Source organism: Diadema antillarum, unplaced genomic scaffold (genome assembly GCF_040938485.1).
Source record: "Diadema antillarum isolate AM-2024a unplaced genomic scaffold, OU_Dant_1.0 scf00000074, whole genome shotgun sequence".
Taxonomy (NCBI): domain Eukaryota; kingdom Metazoa; phylum Echinodermata; class Echinoidea; order Diadematoida; family Diadematidae; genus Diadema; species Diadema antillarum.
In genome coordinates, this window is record NW_027270963.1 from 3,400,868 (window position 1) to 3,417,500 (window position 16,633).

Sequence of the window (16,633 nt, forward strand, 5' to 3'; positions counted from 1 at the left end):
GGTGCTCCCCTATAATCTAGGGAGCAATTTCCTGCAGATCTTGGAATTGATGTAACATCATCTGTGAGACTCAGCCAAGTACAAAACAATGCTGTGTATGAAAGTGCCAGGTCAAAATTGGAGTGAAAACAAGCAAGCAAACAGACTCATCTGTGGCTATTCTTGTAACAAACATCAATCTTCCTATTTCATGTGTTTGGAAGGCATACAAATAATATATCTATTAGGCAGACCCTTCTCCAAATGAATGTTTTCAGTGTATCTTTCCATAATTCAGACATCTCTGTTTTGGCTCATTTTTTACTGTTTTCCTGTTTCGTCCTAATCTAAGGTACTGTAAAAGTGGAAATTTTTTCGCGGTGTTGAAATTTTATGCATTTTGCGCAACCAGAAATTAGCACAAAAATAAAAGCATGAGAGTATTTTTGCTTGCCATATATTTCAGTAGTTGATGTCTTGATTCCACAGAATTAGAAACATGCGAAACTCTTCTTAGCCGACTGAGCGCAAAAAAAATAATAATAAATAAAAAATTAGTCATGTGAAAATATCCACTTTTACAGTACTTGTTTATAGTAGTATTGAGTCTTCAAATTTGTGTTTGAAAAAAACAAGAACAATAATACAGACTTTCAAAAACAAGCATAGAGTTTTTCTCTCTTTACTAGCAAAAGAGCCAAAGAACTGAAAGAAGTGTCATTAGTAATAGTATTGTATTGTTTCTGTTAATGTGCAGGTAGATTCAAATCTTTTTGTCAAAGTGTGTGGAATTTGTATGTCTGTTTTATGGATACATCAATGAGTAAATGCACGGCAAAAGATGGATGAGAATGTGTCACTGTGATTTAGAAATGTTTCTTTTTTTGTCTCCCTACCCCCCCCCCCCATCTCTCTCTTTCCATTCATCCAGGACCAGTATGGCTATGAACTGCTGAAACCGAAGGACGAAATGTGTGGCAGTAGTGAGTAGTTTTCACGTTTGTTCACTAAAATTTGTTCATGTGAATTGACAGTGCAGTCAAATAATCATGACGGACGATAAGTTCATACCCCCTTCTTTCTTGCATCCCATTTCAAATTGCATTATATCCTCCCTTGTGTGTGTGTGTGTTTGTGTGTGTGTGTTGGAATTTATTTTTGGTGAAATGCAACATATAAAATGACTGTTATTGCTACTCAGGTATAATGTCGGTTCCGTGACATTAGTTGCGACATTTGCTCCCATGAAATGTTGGCACGCTAAGCCAAATATAAATTCTACAACATCCCTAACCCTAATCATAATCCTCTCAACAAATTAAACCTAAAACCCTATCACAACCCTAACCTTCAAGGACAAGTCCACCTTCATATACATTAGGATTGAGAGAATGCAGCAATATTAGTAGAAAACATCAGTGAAAGTTTGAGGAAAATCGGACAATCCGTTCAAAAGTTATGAATATTTTAAGTACCTGCGCAGTCACTGCTGGATGAGAAGACTACTACAGTATATGATGTCACATGCATACAACTATATAAGGAAAATAAAAAGAGAATTTCACAAAACTTTACTTTTTGACTATAGTGCACATTTCTTCGACTTGCTACTGACGTATGTGATCGGTAATATTATTCCCCCAGCCTTCTGAAAGAGAGAACTCGAGTGTTCTTTTGTTGTGCGAGAAAAATGGAAATATGTAGAATTTTCTTTATTCTTTCTTTATATCGTTGTACTCATGTGACATCACAAGCTTACTTAGTCTTTTCATCCAGCCGTGACTGAGCAGAAACTTCAAAAATTCATAACTTTTGAACGGATTGTCCGATTTTCCTCAAACTCTCACTGATGTGTTCTACTAATATTGCTGCATTCACTCAACCCACATGTCTATGAAGGTGAACTTGTCCTTTAAGTCCTTGGGGGAAAAAAAGAAGACCAGAGCAATTGTCACAGGAGCAAATGTCGAGTCACTGCAGTTGTCACAAGTCCAGAGTCTGGGGGTAGATTTAGGGAGGAGGAAGAAGGGGAAGAATTAAAAGAAGATGGCAGGAGTGGTATAGAGTGGTGGCTATATCAACTCATTTCTTGTGTAGAATTAAAGTTTCCTAACGTCTTTCAGGGAGATTTTGGGGAGATGAACATCGCAAAGCTGTTTTGATTCTGAGGTTAGAAATCCTTCCTGAAACACCAAAAAAAAAAGTGCTGATAGCAAATTCGTTTGAGACAGAAACACGTTTCTATGGAGATGATGAACACAAAGTCATTTTGAAATGCATTTAAAGCTCTGACCTGCCCATGCCAACTGCACGATTTCTGCTCTTTGGGTCAAACAGCGCAGTGGAGCTGCGCAGTGAAACGGCCTTCCTCTTGACTCGTGATGGAGATGATAAATGCAACAATTCAAAAAGTGCAATCCAAAAGGCCTTTCCCAATACCCTTTTGATAAAAAGCTCTGACCTGCCCATGCCAACTGCACGATTTCTGCTCTTTGGGTCAAACAGCGCAGTGGAGCTGCGCAGTGAAACAGCCTTCCTCTTGACTCGTGATGGAGATGATAAATGCAACAATTCAAAAAGTGCAATCCAAAAGGCCTTTCCCAATACCCTTTTGATAAATGCAACAATTCAAAAAATGCAATCCAAAAGGCCTTTGCAAATGCATTTTGATAAGTGCCAAAATTAAAAAAATGTAATCCAAAAGGCCTTTGCCAATGCAGTTTGATAAGATGCAACAATTCAAAAAATGCAATCCAAAAGGCCTTTGCCAATGCATTTTGATAGATGCAACAATTCAAAAATGCAATCCAAAAGGCCTTTGCCAATGCGTTTTGATAAATGCCACAATTCAAAAAATGCAATCGAAAAGGCCTTTGCCAATGCATTTTGATAAGTGCAACAATTCAAAAAATGCGATCCAAAAGACCTTTGCCAATGCAATTTGATAAATGCAACAATTCAAAAAATGCAATCCAAAGGCCTTTTGCCAATTCATTTTGATAGATGTAACAATTCAAAAATGCAATCCAAAAGGCCTTTGCCAATGCGTTTTGATAAATGCAACAGTTCAAAAAATGCAATCCAAAACGCCTTTGCCAATGCGATTTGATAAATGCAACAATTCAAAAAATGCAATATCCAAAGGCCTTTGCCAATGCATTTTGATAGATGTAACAATTCAAAAATGCAATCCAAAAGGCCTTTGCCAATGCATTTTGATAGATGTAACAATTCAAAAATGCAATCCAAAAGGCCTTTGCCAATGCATTTTGATAGATGTAACAATTCAAAAATGCAATCCAAAACGCCTTTGCCAATGCGATTTGATAAATGCAACAATTCAAAAAATGCAATATCCAAAGGCCTTTGCCAATGCATTTTGTTAGATGTAACAATTCAAAAATGCAATCCAAAAGGCCTTTGCCAATGCGTTTTGATAAATGCCACAATTCAAAAAATGCAATCCAAAAGGCCTTTGCCAATGTGTTTTGATAAATTCAACAATTCAAAAAATGCAATCCAAAAGGCCTTTGCCAATGCATTTTGATAGTGAGTATTGAAATGTGTTTCAAATGTGAGAATGATGCTAAACACAGCCTATAGGAGGACCCAAAAGCTGTCGGGACAAGGAGCGGGGAAAGCTCTCCGGCAGAGGGGAATAAAAAAGGTGTATTTGCACTTATGGCCATAGGAGGAAGGGGGAGATTTGAAACCTGTCCAAAGCCATTCCATGATATAAGACTGTAGGAAGGCACTGTAAAAATTGTGTTCAAACACACCCAAAAATGAAGGGTTTTTCAACAAAAACAAAATTAGTCTTTGCAGTGTGATGTGTTAAATGCAAATTCTTTGGTGTGGACACACACACAGAAAGACACCAACCATCGTGAGCCACATCACTACATGTGACTTTTAGTCCATCTTGCTGTTATTTTTGAAAGCCTTGTGATGATTTTCCTTGTGCAATTTGTATGAGCAGCATGTGAAAAGCAAAATGAACAGACAAAAAAACAAACACCCTGTTTTATCCTGTGATGCAACTCATCATTCTAAAGTCAATTATTAGGGTGCCCTGTGGTCATGCTCCAGTCATTGTGTAGGCATAGGCATGCACAGTTTTGAAATTTTGGGAAGTACTTGCAGCCAAATAGTATTATTGACCACATGTGAACCGTGGCAAATCAAATTAATTTTTGCAACATTGCAACCCCCCCCAAAGCACGACATCACTTGTATCTAAAAGTGTAAAAAGAAGAAGAAAAAGAAGAAGAAAAAAAAGAAGAGTACCTACAAGTTAAGCAATGGCATGGTTTGCCTCATAACGCTTACTGGCAATGGGGGCAAAACTTGTTGAAGGTGAATGTAAAGATTAGCAGTTTATGTTTACTGCATGTAATATGTTTACTCTGAAACCAGAAATGTTCGTGTGCATTTTAATTTTGCATTGGATGCCAGTGGCAGTTTGCAAAAACTTTCTCGCTGCAAAAAGGACTGTCACCTCCAATTCAAAAAAAAAATGTCATGCCGCGAACATTTCTTGCTTCAGAGTATATGATTCTTGCATTCTTTCTTTCTTTCTTGGTGTTCATGTGTAGGTACGCTTTGCATGAGCCCATATCCTCGGCCAGCTAGTTCGGATGAGTACCCTCCCCCAGTACCAACAGATAGTGTTCAGCTGGAGTTTATAGGAGAGCCCGCAAACAATTCCACGTGTCTTAAAATCACCTATCACCTTGACCAGTATGGTGAGTGCATTGGAATTTTGAAAAAAAAAAAATTCATAACTATCAAAAATTTGAATGATCATCTCTGTAATACATGTGTTTTGTAGTTGATACTCATATGAAGAGAAATTGTTATGAAAATGTATTCAACAGATTTATGATACTATGGGAATTGTGCATAATCATAGTGAGAGTTTCTATTCACCCTTTTGTTCGGTTTTGCTGTTATTGTTGTTGTTTTTTCTACCCTAGCTTACATCACCATTATGGTTGTCACATAGCCATACGGCTACATGTATCTCTGCAAACTTTCTCATTTTTGCCAAACTACTTTATATAAACATGAGGCATTCGCGTAAAACAGAAAATATTTTCTTTTTCTTTTATGTGTATTGATTTTAGCCATGTAAAGATTAGACTCTTTGCTGCGAGGTTATTTTATGTCATTTGCCGGGTGAGCAATTAGGTGGAGCCACATGAAGTATACCTTTGGGGACTGGCGGTGAGGGTCTTTGTACTTCTGATAGAATTACCAGTGCTCTTATCATCACATATCTGAATCACATTTTCACGCATCCTAAAGTGTTTCTGAATAATTCAGCAGCTGTGTCACGAATCTCATGGCCTCTCAATCAGAGGCAAAACTCACATTGTGCTTGCATGCAGTATGATGGATGATAAAATTGAATACAAAACTCCACCCCCGTAATTACGCTTAAGATGTCAAACCCTATGCACATTACAAGTGCACAAGCAAAATCTCAAACTTGATTGAAAATGCCTCCACTACCACAAATGCCCAAATGTGATTTGAGGAATGCAGTTTAGGAGAGAAATATTCAAGCTCGTTCTCAAACTTAACCCTTACTGTGCTATTTTTGCTGATTGCAATGCGCCCTGGGGTGCTTTAACTGCTGATTAGCAACCAACTGTCAGTATTATAGAGAGAACCTTATCACTCAATCCCTTTTGTGTCACCATCAGGATCATTCACACAGAGCTACTGAGTCTCACGCATTCTGCATGAGACTCACGCATTTAGGGTCCGTCTCACGATCTCACACATGGCACCCATTTTTCTCACGCATCGGGACCATAGCTCAAAGGATTAAAGTGATAGTTGCAATGGAAGGTATATTTCCCTTTTGTCTTTCAAAATAAGTAGAAAATAGTCACTATGCACCAGATCGCACCATTAAGAGCTAAAAATTGGAAAAGCTCCCTATCGTGGGAGGGGGGGACACCCCACTCCCACACACTCCCTCCGATCGGTCACTTCACTTTCTCGCTTGCGTGCATGCGCGCACCCCCGAGACACCAAGTCATGAAAATCTAACTCATAACAATTTTTTGAACTTGGCATCTCTGTTCACACAGCCCCCAATAATTGTGATTACTTGGGTCATGATTTGAAATGCAACATGTAATAATCACAATTATTCAATAGTGAGATTTAAATCATGATCCTCGCACCACTACAAGTGTGACATTTATGAAATAGCTGCAGTTATTTGTGGTGCGAAGTGTGTATGAAAGCTGTGCGCAATCGTATCCGTTTTTTTATACACCATAACAAGACGCGCCGCTAGACAGTCCAAAGTCGGGTCACGTTCTGGAGACTCATGTTTGTGCAGTTTGGCCTCATTCAAACTGCTGTGATTTAGGTTGCGATTTTCTTTGTGAACCAATGGATGTGAATGGGATCATAATCTTTTTTTATTTTTTTAATGTTTTTTTTTGCATATGTATGTGTGAACCAGAGCACAAAAATGGGTTATTTGAATTACTATTCAGCTGGTGCATTTTCAGTGTCTGTGAATGGGCCTATTGCCTTTCTGTTGGACTGGGGTACATTGTCACACCTCAGCGAGCTTGCTATCCTTACAATTCTCCATATCGTATATAGCTCTCCGAATCTGAATGCGTGTGGCGCTCTAATTTTTTACCTTTAATTCTTGGGATGTAAACTTCCGGTTATGAACGCGCGATGTGTAAATGTACGCTTTTATGCACATTGAACGCCGAAGTACTAGTATTCACAGTTCGTATTAAATTCTGTCTTATAATCTGTCGAATAATAGTGTTATTTTCTAATCTGTAACTTTACATTTGATGAATGGGATTCTTCTGCAAATGCTGGGCTGATGATGCAAAACAACGAAATTATGGAAAATATCTATAGATGAAGGACGTGACGTGGGTAAACCGCAAAACCGGAAGTGTACGTCCCAAGAGCGATTGATCAGATATCAGTATCGCAAGGTGATATGGCTTGATATCAGCTATATGCGATAGGGAGAATTAGGTCAAGTCTGTATGGATTTCTGAATGCTGATGAAAAATCTTTGATTTAAGCTACACAGTGGCGGATCCAGGCGGGGGCACACTGGGTGCGCGCCCCCTTTAATTTTTTGTGAAAACACAAGAAATAAAAAGAAAAAAATGGGGGGGGGGGCGTGTGCCCCCTTTAATTTTGTAAAGGCGCCTCCCCTTTCCAGATTTCAGGGATCCGCCCCTGCTACATGTAAGTCCTGGTGCATAGAGGGTTAAAAGATAAAAGAAGAAATGACTTTATTATGAATCTTGTTAATATACACTTTAACGAATGACTTCTTTCGACATGTGAAAGTCCTATGCGGGGCTATGACCAGCCTGCTTGATTCCAGTTGACGAGGAGTCAATGAATTCTTGGTTTTTTTTCACGTATATAGTCACTTTAATAGATATGATGGTTTCAGCAGGACTTTCAAATATTGCCCAGATAAATCTGCGCAATTCCCAGAGTAGTATGCACGGCTTCGGATGGTAGATCCTCGAGCTGCAAAGACAACGAGAGTGAGAGCCCTCTGTGCACCTCAAGTGCACCTCGATACCTCCATCGTTAATCCCTGCGTGGTGAAAGCTCTCTTGCCGCACACAGATGCAAATTGTATACCACCAAGTCGTTTTTCCTCAATCGGTTACATAGTCATTGCGAGGCTTGTGTGAGCCATCAGAAAAGCAAAGACAAGTCAAAAAGATGCTCAATTTACTGAATAACTCTATTTTGCCGCAGTGCACTCCTGCAGACATGTTTATTTTCAGTATCTCAGTGTATGATAGGGAAAAGTACAATCCCTGATTTCCAGTCAATGTTTGAGACATTTTGATAGAAAGTGATAGAGAAAATCAAAGTCGTGACACCCAAATTAAAGTGTACCCAAGGTAAAGTATACATCCTTTGATGTCATTGACCCAAAGAGCTACCAGGTAAATGTATATTTGAATTTGAGAAAGGATAAGCAAAAGAGTATAAATACAGTCGTGACTGTTTTAATTTCAGAAACTTGTCTGGTTTGTTTGTCTGTTTTTCTTCTTTATTTTTTTTTAGTGTGAGTAACCCTTGTTGGCTGATTTTTTACACTTTTTTTCCCCTCTCAAATGTGTATGATAAATGACAAAATATCTTTAGTTTTAATCTGAAATTTGGTTTCTTCCATTTGAGGTATTAGGTATTCAAGCACATACTTATACACAACTAATGCACAGACACACACACACTCACTTTCTGCCATGATAAAATGGATAGTACAGGGTGATTGCCACAGACATTTATTTGTATCTTAATTTGACCATGACTCTCAGTATGTCAACAAGCATTCATTTTACATGCCCATTATAGTAAATGTTATTTGCCCCTGACAAACAGGCAATTGGTTTGGTAACACTGGGAGCTTGTGCGTGGTCAGGAGGAAGTACAGTACATATAAAGGTATCATAGAATCATGAAGATCACATAAAATTCAAAACCAAAACAAACAAGCTTTTTTATTTGCCCTTCGTGCTGAGAGACAAATGCTGATTAACTTCATGTTTTTGTTGGGTTTTTTTTCTGTGACATGTGTAGCATCATTAAAAGTCTTACAGTGTGAGAAGCTGCAGTAAAATTCTGTCATGTAGCCAGCGAAAACTAGACACCCAATAGTGTGAAATTATCATCACGAGTATGCATGGTTATAAACAAATATATTCTTGTGCATATTTCATGTGAATCAGAGAATCTATTCACTGCCTGCAATAACCACAATTGTACTAGATTACTATAACATTACATCTACGGTAGTGTGAGTTGGACGTATCTAATGTGATTCGTCTTTGGAAACAGCCCATAAAAATGGAAATTTGAACAAAGCCCTCGTTTTATTTTCTTATATTTGCCATGCAGAAGTGCTTTGTCTCTTTAGAGACAAGGAGAGGCAACCTGTTAAATGGAGGAATCAGAAAATTGAAATACAACAACCAGAGATACGTAGTAATACATGGCGATAACTACTAGGGTTGTCGGGACATGATTGCAGAAAGAGTGTTTGTTTGTTTGGGTTTTTTTTGTATTTTATTGAGGAGGTTGTAATCCTACCTTGGGTGTCATTTACATTGCCATTGATTAGGCCCATGTAGAATGATGCTTCGAATTGAGAAGGCAAGCATTTCTAGTAAAATTTAGAGCATATTATTCCCTTTTTTGTCTCTTTCCCCCCCCCCCTTTCTCATTTAACATCCCCTTCCAAACTGCTTCCATGCCTGTAGCATCAGTCCATTAACTATTCAAGTATTTCATGTCAAGCTATCTATCACTGATGAGTGTGGAAATATCATCTTACCATTTTACATTGAATGACTAGCGATTGGAATAAAGCCAGTCTCCATCCATCTGATTAAAGGAACTCTTGCTGCTCCAGTGGGGAGAATACATGGCGGCATGCAAATTTTTCCTACATGTATGTGTGACGTGAAGTGGCAATTTCAGCGATGTGTCCTGGAACGGCAATTCAAGGGACTCGATCGAAGGATAATGGAAGTGGATCCTGTGCAATGCATAACATGGCCTCTGAAAAGTGAACAGTGTACTTACATGCTGTTTGTGTTTGCATGGTCTTTTGTCCCATTCTTTTTTTTTGTGTGTGTATGTTTGGAAGAATGCTCGCAGGTAAACAATTAAATGGATATTTACCCCACATATGAATACTGCAGTAATTCAGTAATAGGGAGCACTTTCATATTAAAGAACTGTGAAAGTGCTATGATCTTTGATTTTTTTTTTTTTTTATTCATGTGCTGTCACAGCCGGAAGGAAAGGCTACAACACTATGCAATGATACATTCATGTGAAGAAAATACAAGGAGAATTTGTCTTACTTTCATTTGCTGTAAAAATAGCACATAGGTTATGCTTTTGACTTGTTAATGACATGAACATCATTAAAGGAAGATACCAGTCCTCCTGTCTTCTGAAGGAGATAAAGTCCAGTGTTCATTTGCTGGAAAAGTTTGTTGGACTTTAGATGTGTGGAATTCTCTTTATATTAATAATTCCTTAGTACTAATTTTTCAAGATATATGTGTGGGGCAAAACTTCCTTCAACAAGTCCCTGATTTCATATCAGTGACTTGGCAGAGGCATTCACACAGTCACCAATAGTCACGTTTATTTTGGTGGCAGTTTAAATCATGATGCAAAAACTTTTTTTTTTCATACATGTATGTGTGGACAAAGTGATCAGAACATTGGTGAGATTAAAGGACAAGTTCACCTTCATAAACATAAGGATTGAGAAAATGCAACAATATTAGTAGAACACATCAGTGAAAGTTTGAGGAAAATTGGACAATCGATGCAAAAGTTATGAATTTTTAAAATTTTTGTGTTGGAACCGCTGGATGAGGAGACTACTACAGCTTGTGAGTCATATGCATACAACAGTATAAAGAAAATATAAAAGAAAATTCAACATATTTTCACTTTTTTCGCATAATAAAAGAGCAATTGACTTGCCTCTTTCTAAAGACAGGGGGAATAATATTACCCATAACATTATCGGTAACGAGTCAGGGGAATGTGTACTTTTTTCAAAAGATGGAATTTTGTGAAATTCTCTTTATATTTTCCTTATATTGTTGTACGCATGTGACATCTAAGTTATTCATACACTGCAGTAGTCTTCTCATCCAGCGGGTACTGCACAAAAACTTTAAAAATTCATAACTTTTGAACGGATTGTCTGATTTTCCTCAAACTTTCAATGATGTGTTCTACTAATATTGCTACATTCTCTCAATCCTTATGTTTATGAAGGTGAACTTGTCCTTTAAAGTTGGTATCTGTGCACCACTAAATGTGTGAGATTTCTGAAATAGTCATGCTTTTCTTTGAACAGTCACAATTACTTGTGGTGTGCCAAGTGTGTATGAACACAACAGTATGAAATTGTAATTTTATATCTTAAAATGCAAAGTGCACGGGAGAGTCCTGTCAAAGTTGGGTTAATGTCAGAGACTCACCCATGCGCAGTTTAATCTCGCCCAAATGGGTGAGATTTGACAATGAGTGCAATTTAGATCACAATTCTGTACGTGTGTAGCAGAGTGAGAAGTGGTAAGTGTGATTTGAATCGCGAATCGACTCACGCTTTTTCAGTCAGTGTGAATTAGCCTTATCTGTCTGTCCAGCCATCAGCTCTAGACATCATAGAAAGGATGTATGAATGCTGCAGGTGAAGAACAGATGTGCTGATTAGATTTTGAGCAATATCCCTAGAGGTCAAACATTGAAGGTCACTGAACTTTGGCTTTCATTGTCTGTTTTTGTTTTTTCCAATCTGTATCTGTAGATTTGAGTATCCAGGGATAAATAGATTCCTCATTAAAAAGTTTATTTTGTATACATTTAGGCATTTATTTGCATAGATGACAGTGGTGAAAGGTCAAGGTTAAGGGCCACTAAACTTTATTTTAAAAGAAGATGGAATGTAAATGTACACATCCACACACACACACACACATACACATACATGTGAAAACACAAAGAAACACAGTTTTGGGTGAAAAATATTTTCAAATCATGTAATTTTAATGCAGGAAATGATGGTCTTGCAAACAATGGGGCATGTTTTCATCAAACTCCGTAATCATTTTTTTTTTTTTTTTTTTAATTGCCCAGGGGCGGTCAACATCCTAGGAATGCAGTTTTTGCTACATGGACTGGGATATAACAGCCACAATACGCACTGCTGTCAAATTCTAAATTACACCGTACCACTCGGCTACGATGCAGCCTTCAGCAAGGGCCAAAACGTGAGTATATTGAAGTGTCTGATATTGAACAAGATTTATTACCATGCTTCCCCCGAAATTTCATTTCATTTGCATTACAGGGTACGAGACACAAAAAAACTTTGTCTTCTACATGACAGAATTTTCCTGTGGTAGTAAAAGATTAACAGAGAATCTGGCTATTGGGAAATGTCTTGTCTATGTATTGACTCATCTCTTTTGAAATATTCGATATGTCAGAATTTTTGCTCTGTACACAAAGGTTTTTGATAGATTTCTGCCCATCAAATCAGTAGGACTCAGGAGATATCTTCTGTTTTGAAGTTTAGAATTGATGGTTTGCTGTGAGTAAACATCAACTGATGGTTGAATATTTATCTTTCAAAAAGAAGTTTAATTTGCAAAATGTGTGCTGGATATATCTTATTCCTTGCAGAATATAGAATGTGCAATGCTGACATATATGATACTTGATGAATTAGCACTGAAATATGAGAATCACTGATATTGATATGAGTTTTTTTTTTATACCAATGCATGCAAGATTGTCGCTTATCTGTCATTTCTGAGTAAGACATGAGTAAATTTTTTTGTATAATCGGAAGCTATCACTGTTGAACCCTTATCTGTTCACAAGCTTTGTGTTGCTCCTTGTAATCAAATTCTGTGTGCAAAAGTAAACACTTTGGGATGTTACTCAAGATCCGAGTTTATTAATTTGTGACTCACAGCATGATAGGTATGCACTTCTTGTTTGTGGCGACTCGCCGCATGCTGTATGTACCATTAACTTCAAATATACCTGGTCTTCTAAACAATGCGAATTTTGCGCGAGTGGTGAAATTCATGATCGAGAATGATGGTGATCATGGTATGATTCAGTAATTTCTGTAATTCAGAGGTTGATCTAGTTTTGCATTTTTAATATTGAAGACAATATAATGTCATGCTGTTAATTTCATTAATATCGTTAGACCGTGCCTGTGCATATGTGTGTGCATCTGTGTGTGTTAACAATTTTAAGACTGCCAACATTGTGCTTGTGTTAACATATTACAGGACTGGAAGAGTTAAAGCGGGAGTGTATGGAATATAGATTGTGGTTGAGTTTGTATGCGTTTGTATGTATATGTGTGTGTGCATGTGTGTGTGTTTGTGTGTGACATCGATTATAAGGCTGCATCCAGTGTATGCACCTGTCCTAACTGTACCAAAATGTCAGAAGGGGCAGGTACTTAACTTCTCAATTTGAACTTGAACCTTGGCAGTGTCCCTCAGGGCTGTATCTGAGAAACAAAGCAAATGGGTGTCATAGGGATGTTTCCAGGTTGTATGTGGAACAAGTTAAAGATTCTCCTAGAAGAATATTTTAATGTTTACATCAATTGCATCTTGTCTTCATGCTTCTCTTGTTGCATTTTAGGCCAAGTAAAAAAAGAAAGCAGTTTCTCGTCCGGGTTTTTTGAGCAAGGCGATGAGGGAGGTTTTTACTATTTGATATCTTACTATTTTTTCGAGGATTGTCAAAATGTAAGTAATATGTGTTTTTCGTCCGGTAATTCTGAGAAAGGTAACGAGAGAGGGGTTTACTATTTTCTATATTCAATTTATGAAATGAAATATCACTCTGGTAGCTGTGTTATGAGAGACCAGGTCCCAAGTGTATGTCTTGCCTGCACTCTGTGCATTTTCAAACAAATAGATATAATATGTAGGCCTACCATACTTGAAACGAAACTTCATGCATGCAGAAATACATTTGCTTTTTCTTTCCACTACAGATGTCAAGGGAAAATGACCATCTTAATACTGGCATTTCTGATACCAGTGTACTTGCAATTCTGATGTATTGTGCTATTAATTGAAACAGGTATAAAACATGTCTTTCAACAAATGTACGACTGAAATTAATTCCATGATATTCGAAACACTGCTTTATTTATCATTTGTGTTTGTGACTTTTTGAGTCCACACAGCTGGTGTGTATAGTTCTTCACAGTACAATTGTAGCACATTCAACTGGAAACTGGCTTGTACAATTGCAGATGGATGTCAAAATGATACTGATATGGCATTATAGCATTAAACATTTAAAGATGTTTCTTCATGTTCTAAAAAGACATTTGATAATCACTCATCATTTGGATGATGAATGATTGTATACCAAAACTACATAAATGTAGTAAAACATGTACCTGCGCAGGTAAGTCACATTCTCCCTTCATTTCTTCCATGGCCATCATTACAGTGCTACCAAGAAGCAGCAGTGATATGAACAGCAAAACACAACGTGTAATGACAATTTCAGTTCACGCTCATCAAAACTGCTTATTACTTTTCAAAGTTTTGGCTATCAACATTCGTTTGTGGGTGTATTTTGTTTGTTTGTTTGTTTTGTGTGTTTTTCCCTCGTGAAAGACGTAATGATTTCTTCGTATCGAACGTACACTGCATGTTTACCGTAAATAAGCCATTCAGCTCAGCTCAGCTACGGCGCATTCGATTCATCGAACTTGCAGTAACAGGCAGGAGCACATGGCGCATTCCTTTAAACTTGAAAGTGAAGCCACGTGTTTGCACATCGGCGCTTCCACACACAGCGCGGCATTTTGCGATCATCGTTATAGCAGACTTTCCGATTCCAGTCAGGGGAAAAGGAATTGGAATCCTTCGGAAAAGACTGATGTTTAAAATCCAATAAAATGAAAAAAGCCTGAAAACAACGCGTGATTATGTTTTCATAGTAAACGATAATTGGAAACACGGAACAGAGTACCGGTATCGCATCCGCTCACAAAGAAGCTCTCTTGAGAAGATGAAAGCATTCCACGTCCCCTGCTAGATAGTGGAAGCTTCCATAATCATCCCAGCAAGTTTTTGGAGGTACATACTTGCACTTGTACACATTAATTGCGAGAAAGCAATCAATCAACGCTGAACATTGCGTAGTTTGGCATCTTTATCGTGCTGGTGACCAGCTCGATGCTTCGGCATGTGTCATAACGTTATGTTTAGAGCCTGTAGGCCTCATAAGTCGACGAGTTTAATTCAAAATAGCAAAAAGAGGGAGATTGAAAAAATACGAATTCTGGTGGAAAAATACGAATTTTGGAGCTGCTGAGTACTAATTTGTGCTTCCAAAGGTTGGCAGCTCTGGGCCCCGTTTTATGAAGAGTTAGAAATGATTATGAAGTCGATTTCAACTGTAAGTCTATGGCAGACTGTGTAGTAAGGAAAATTAAAATTAATTTTATCTTTTGATAAAACGGGGCCCTGGTATTAAGCCGTTCGCTGTGCACACGTGCGCGTGAGATCGGTTCTCTCCATCACTGCCCTCCACGATTTTTTTTTCCAGCTCCAGAACGCGCGCATGCTATGCTGGCTGGCTGGTCTCCTCTATGACTAGTATGTGGTTACATTGCGCAATCAATCTAGCAGCACATGAAGCGGGCAACAGCACGAGAAAAATGTACAGAAGGTGCTCAACGTCCTGTCTACACCACGACGTACCGAGTGCGCTGTACATCACAGCCCAGGCCGCGCCCGCCCGCACCCATCCAATTACAGTTCAACTGCTTTGTGGGTCATTCCTTCTTTCCGAGCTCGCAGTGTGAAATGCATGCGTTATTACATACGCACTACAGAAGCTACAGCTGTACTACAGCTATAAAGTAGAGGACGCAAGGCGTAATTAGAAATGAGACATCACGATTGGTAGGTGAATTGTCGATTTATTTTTTTTTCGGCGGCCGAAAAAATAGTAAAATATCAAAAAAGTCGATGCGGCAACTGAAAATCGATGCGGGCGGGGAGCGGGCTGGGACGAGAATTATGAATTTCTTGGTATTTTCAGCGCCATTTTGAAAATAGTAAATAGTAAAAAAATCGACGCGGCGGCCAAAATCGATGCGCGCGAGGACGAGAAACTGGTTTCTTTTTTTACTTGGCCTTATACTGTATACGCCAAATATTTTGCGAGGTTTTTATTTTCGCGAATTTCGCGAGTCAGGTGCCATTCACGAAATTACAGACATGCGAAAATATTGACTCTGATCACGCTACGAATGTGACATACATGACATTTCTCCCTTCTGTATAGAACTCCACTATCGCGAATTTAACCATCGGGAAGTTCTGATTCGCGAAAATTTAGACTCGTGAAATAAATGGGGTATACAGTAAGTCATTAATGAAAAGTAAATTACATAAAATAATTTCACAGTGCTTATTCACTAGAAACAGATGCAAATGAAAAATAACTTACAGTGATGTGCCAGAAAAAAAAAAGTCTTGACAGTTGTTTCTCAACTCAGATTTCAAATTCTCAGAAAAAGAAATAATATATTGTGAATGAAAAAGAGAGCAGCCGGTGTGTGGACAAGAAAAGAAATGGACTGGGTAGGTGATGTGATAAAGATACAAGCAAAATATTAGGATATTGCTTGAGCCTTGTTCATACATAATGCGCTAAAAACTGCAATGCTCACATTGCCATAGGGCAAGCAGTGTGCAAGGTCAGAAGGGGCATTACATAATCTTCTGTAACCCAGGAAATGGGATGGTAAGCATCCTTGATACAGATTTCAAGGATGCAGGAAATATTAAAAAGAAATAGAAAATGCACATAAAAGATACAAGATAGATAGATAGATAGACAGATAGGTAGATAGATAGATAGATAAATAGGTAGTAGAAAGATAGATAGATGAATAGATAGGTGGATAAATAGATAGGTAGATAAATAGATAGATAGATAAATAGATAGGTAGATAGGTAGAAAGATAGATAGATAGATAGATAGATAGGTAGATAAATAGATAGATGGATAGGTAGATAGATAG

General features: G+C 38.0%; 1 protein-coding gene across 1 annotated transcript in view; it reads left to right on the forward strand.

Moving 5' to 3' along the window:
* LOC139717365 (uncharacterized) overlaps window positions 1-16,633 on the forward strand; it is a 57,396-nt gene that overhangs the window by 22,417 nt on the left and 18,346 nt on the right. The window contains exons 2-4 of the mRNA XM_071628869.1: window positions 911-962; window positions 4,575-4,724; window positions 11,680-11,813. Coding sequence (XP_071484970.1) covers window positions 911-962; window positions 4,575-4,724; window positions 11,680-11,813 — 336 coding nt within the window. The remainder of the gene's footprint in view (window positions 1-910; window positions 963-4,574; window positions 4,725-11,679; window positions 11,814-16,633) is intronic.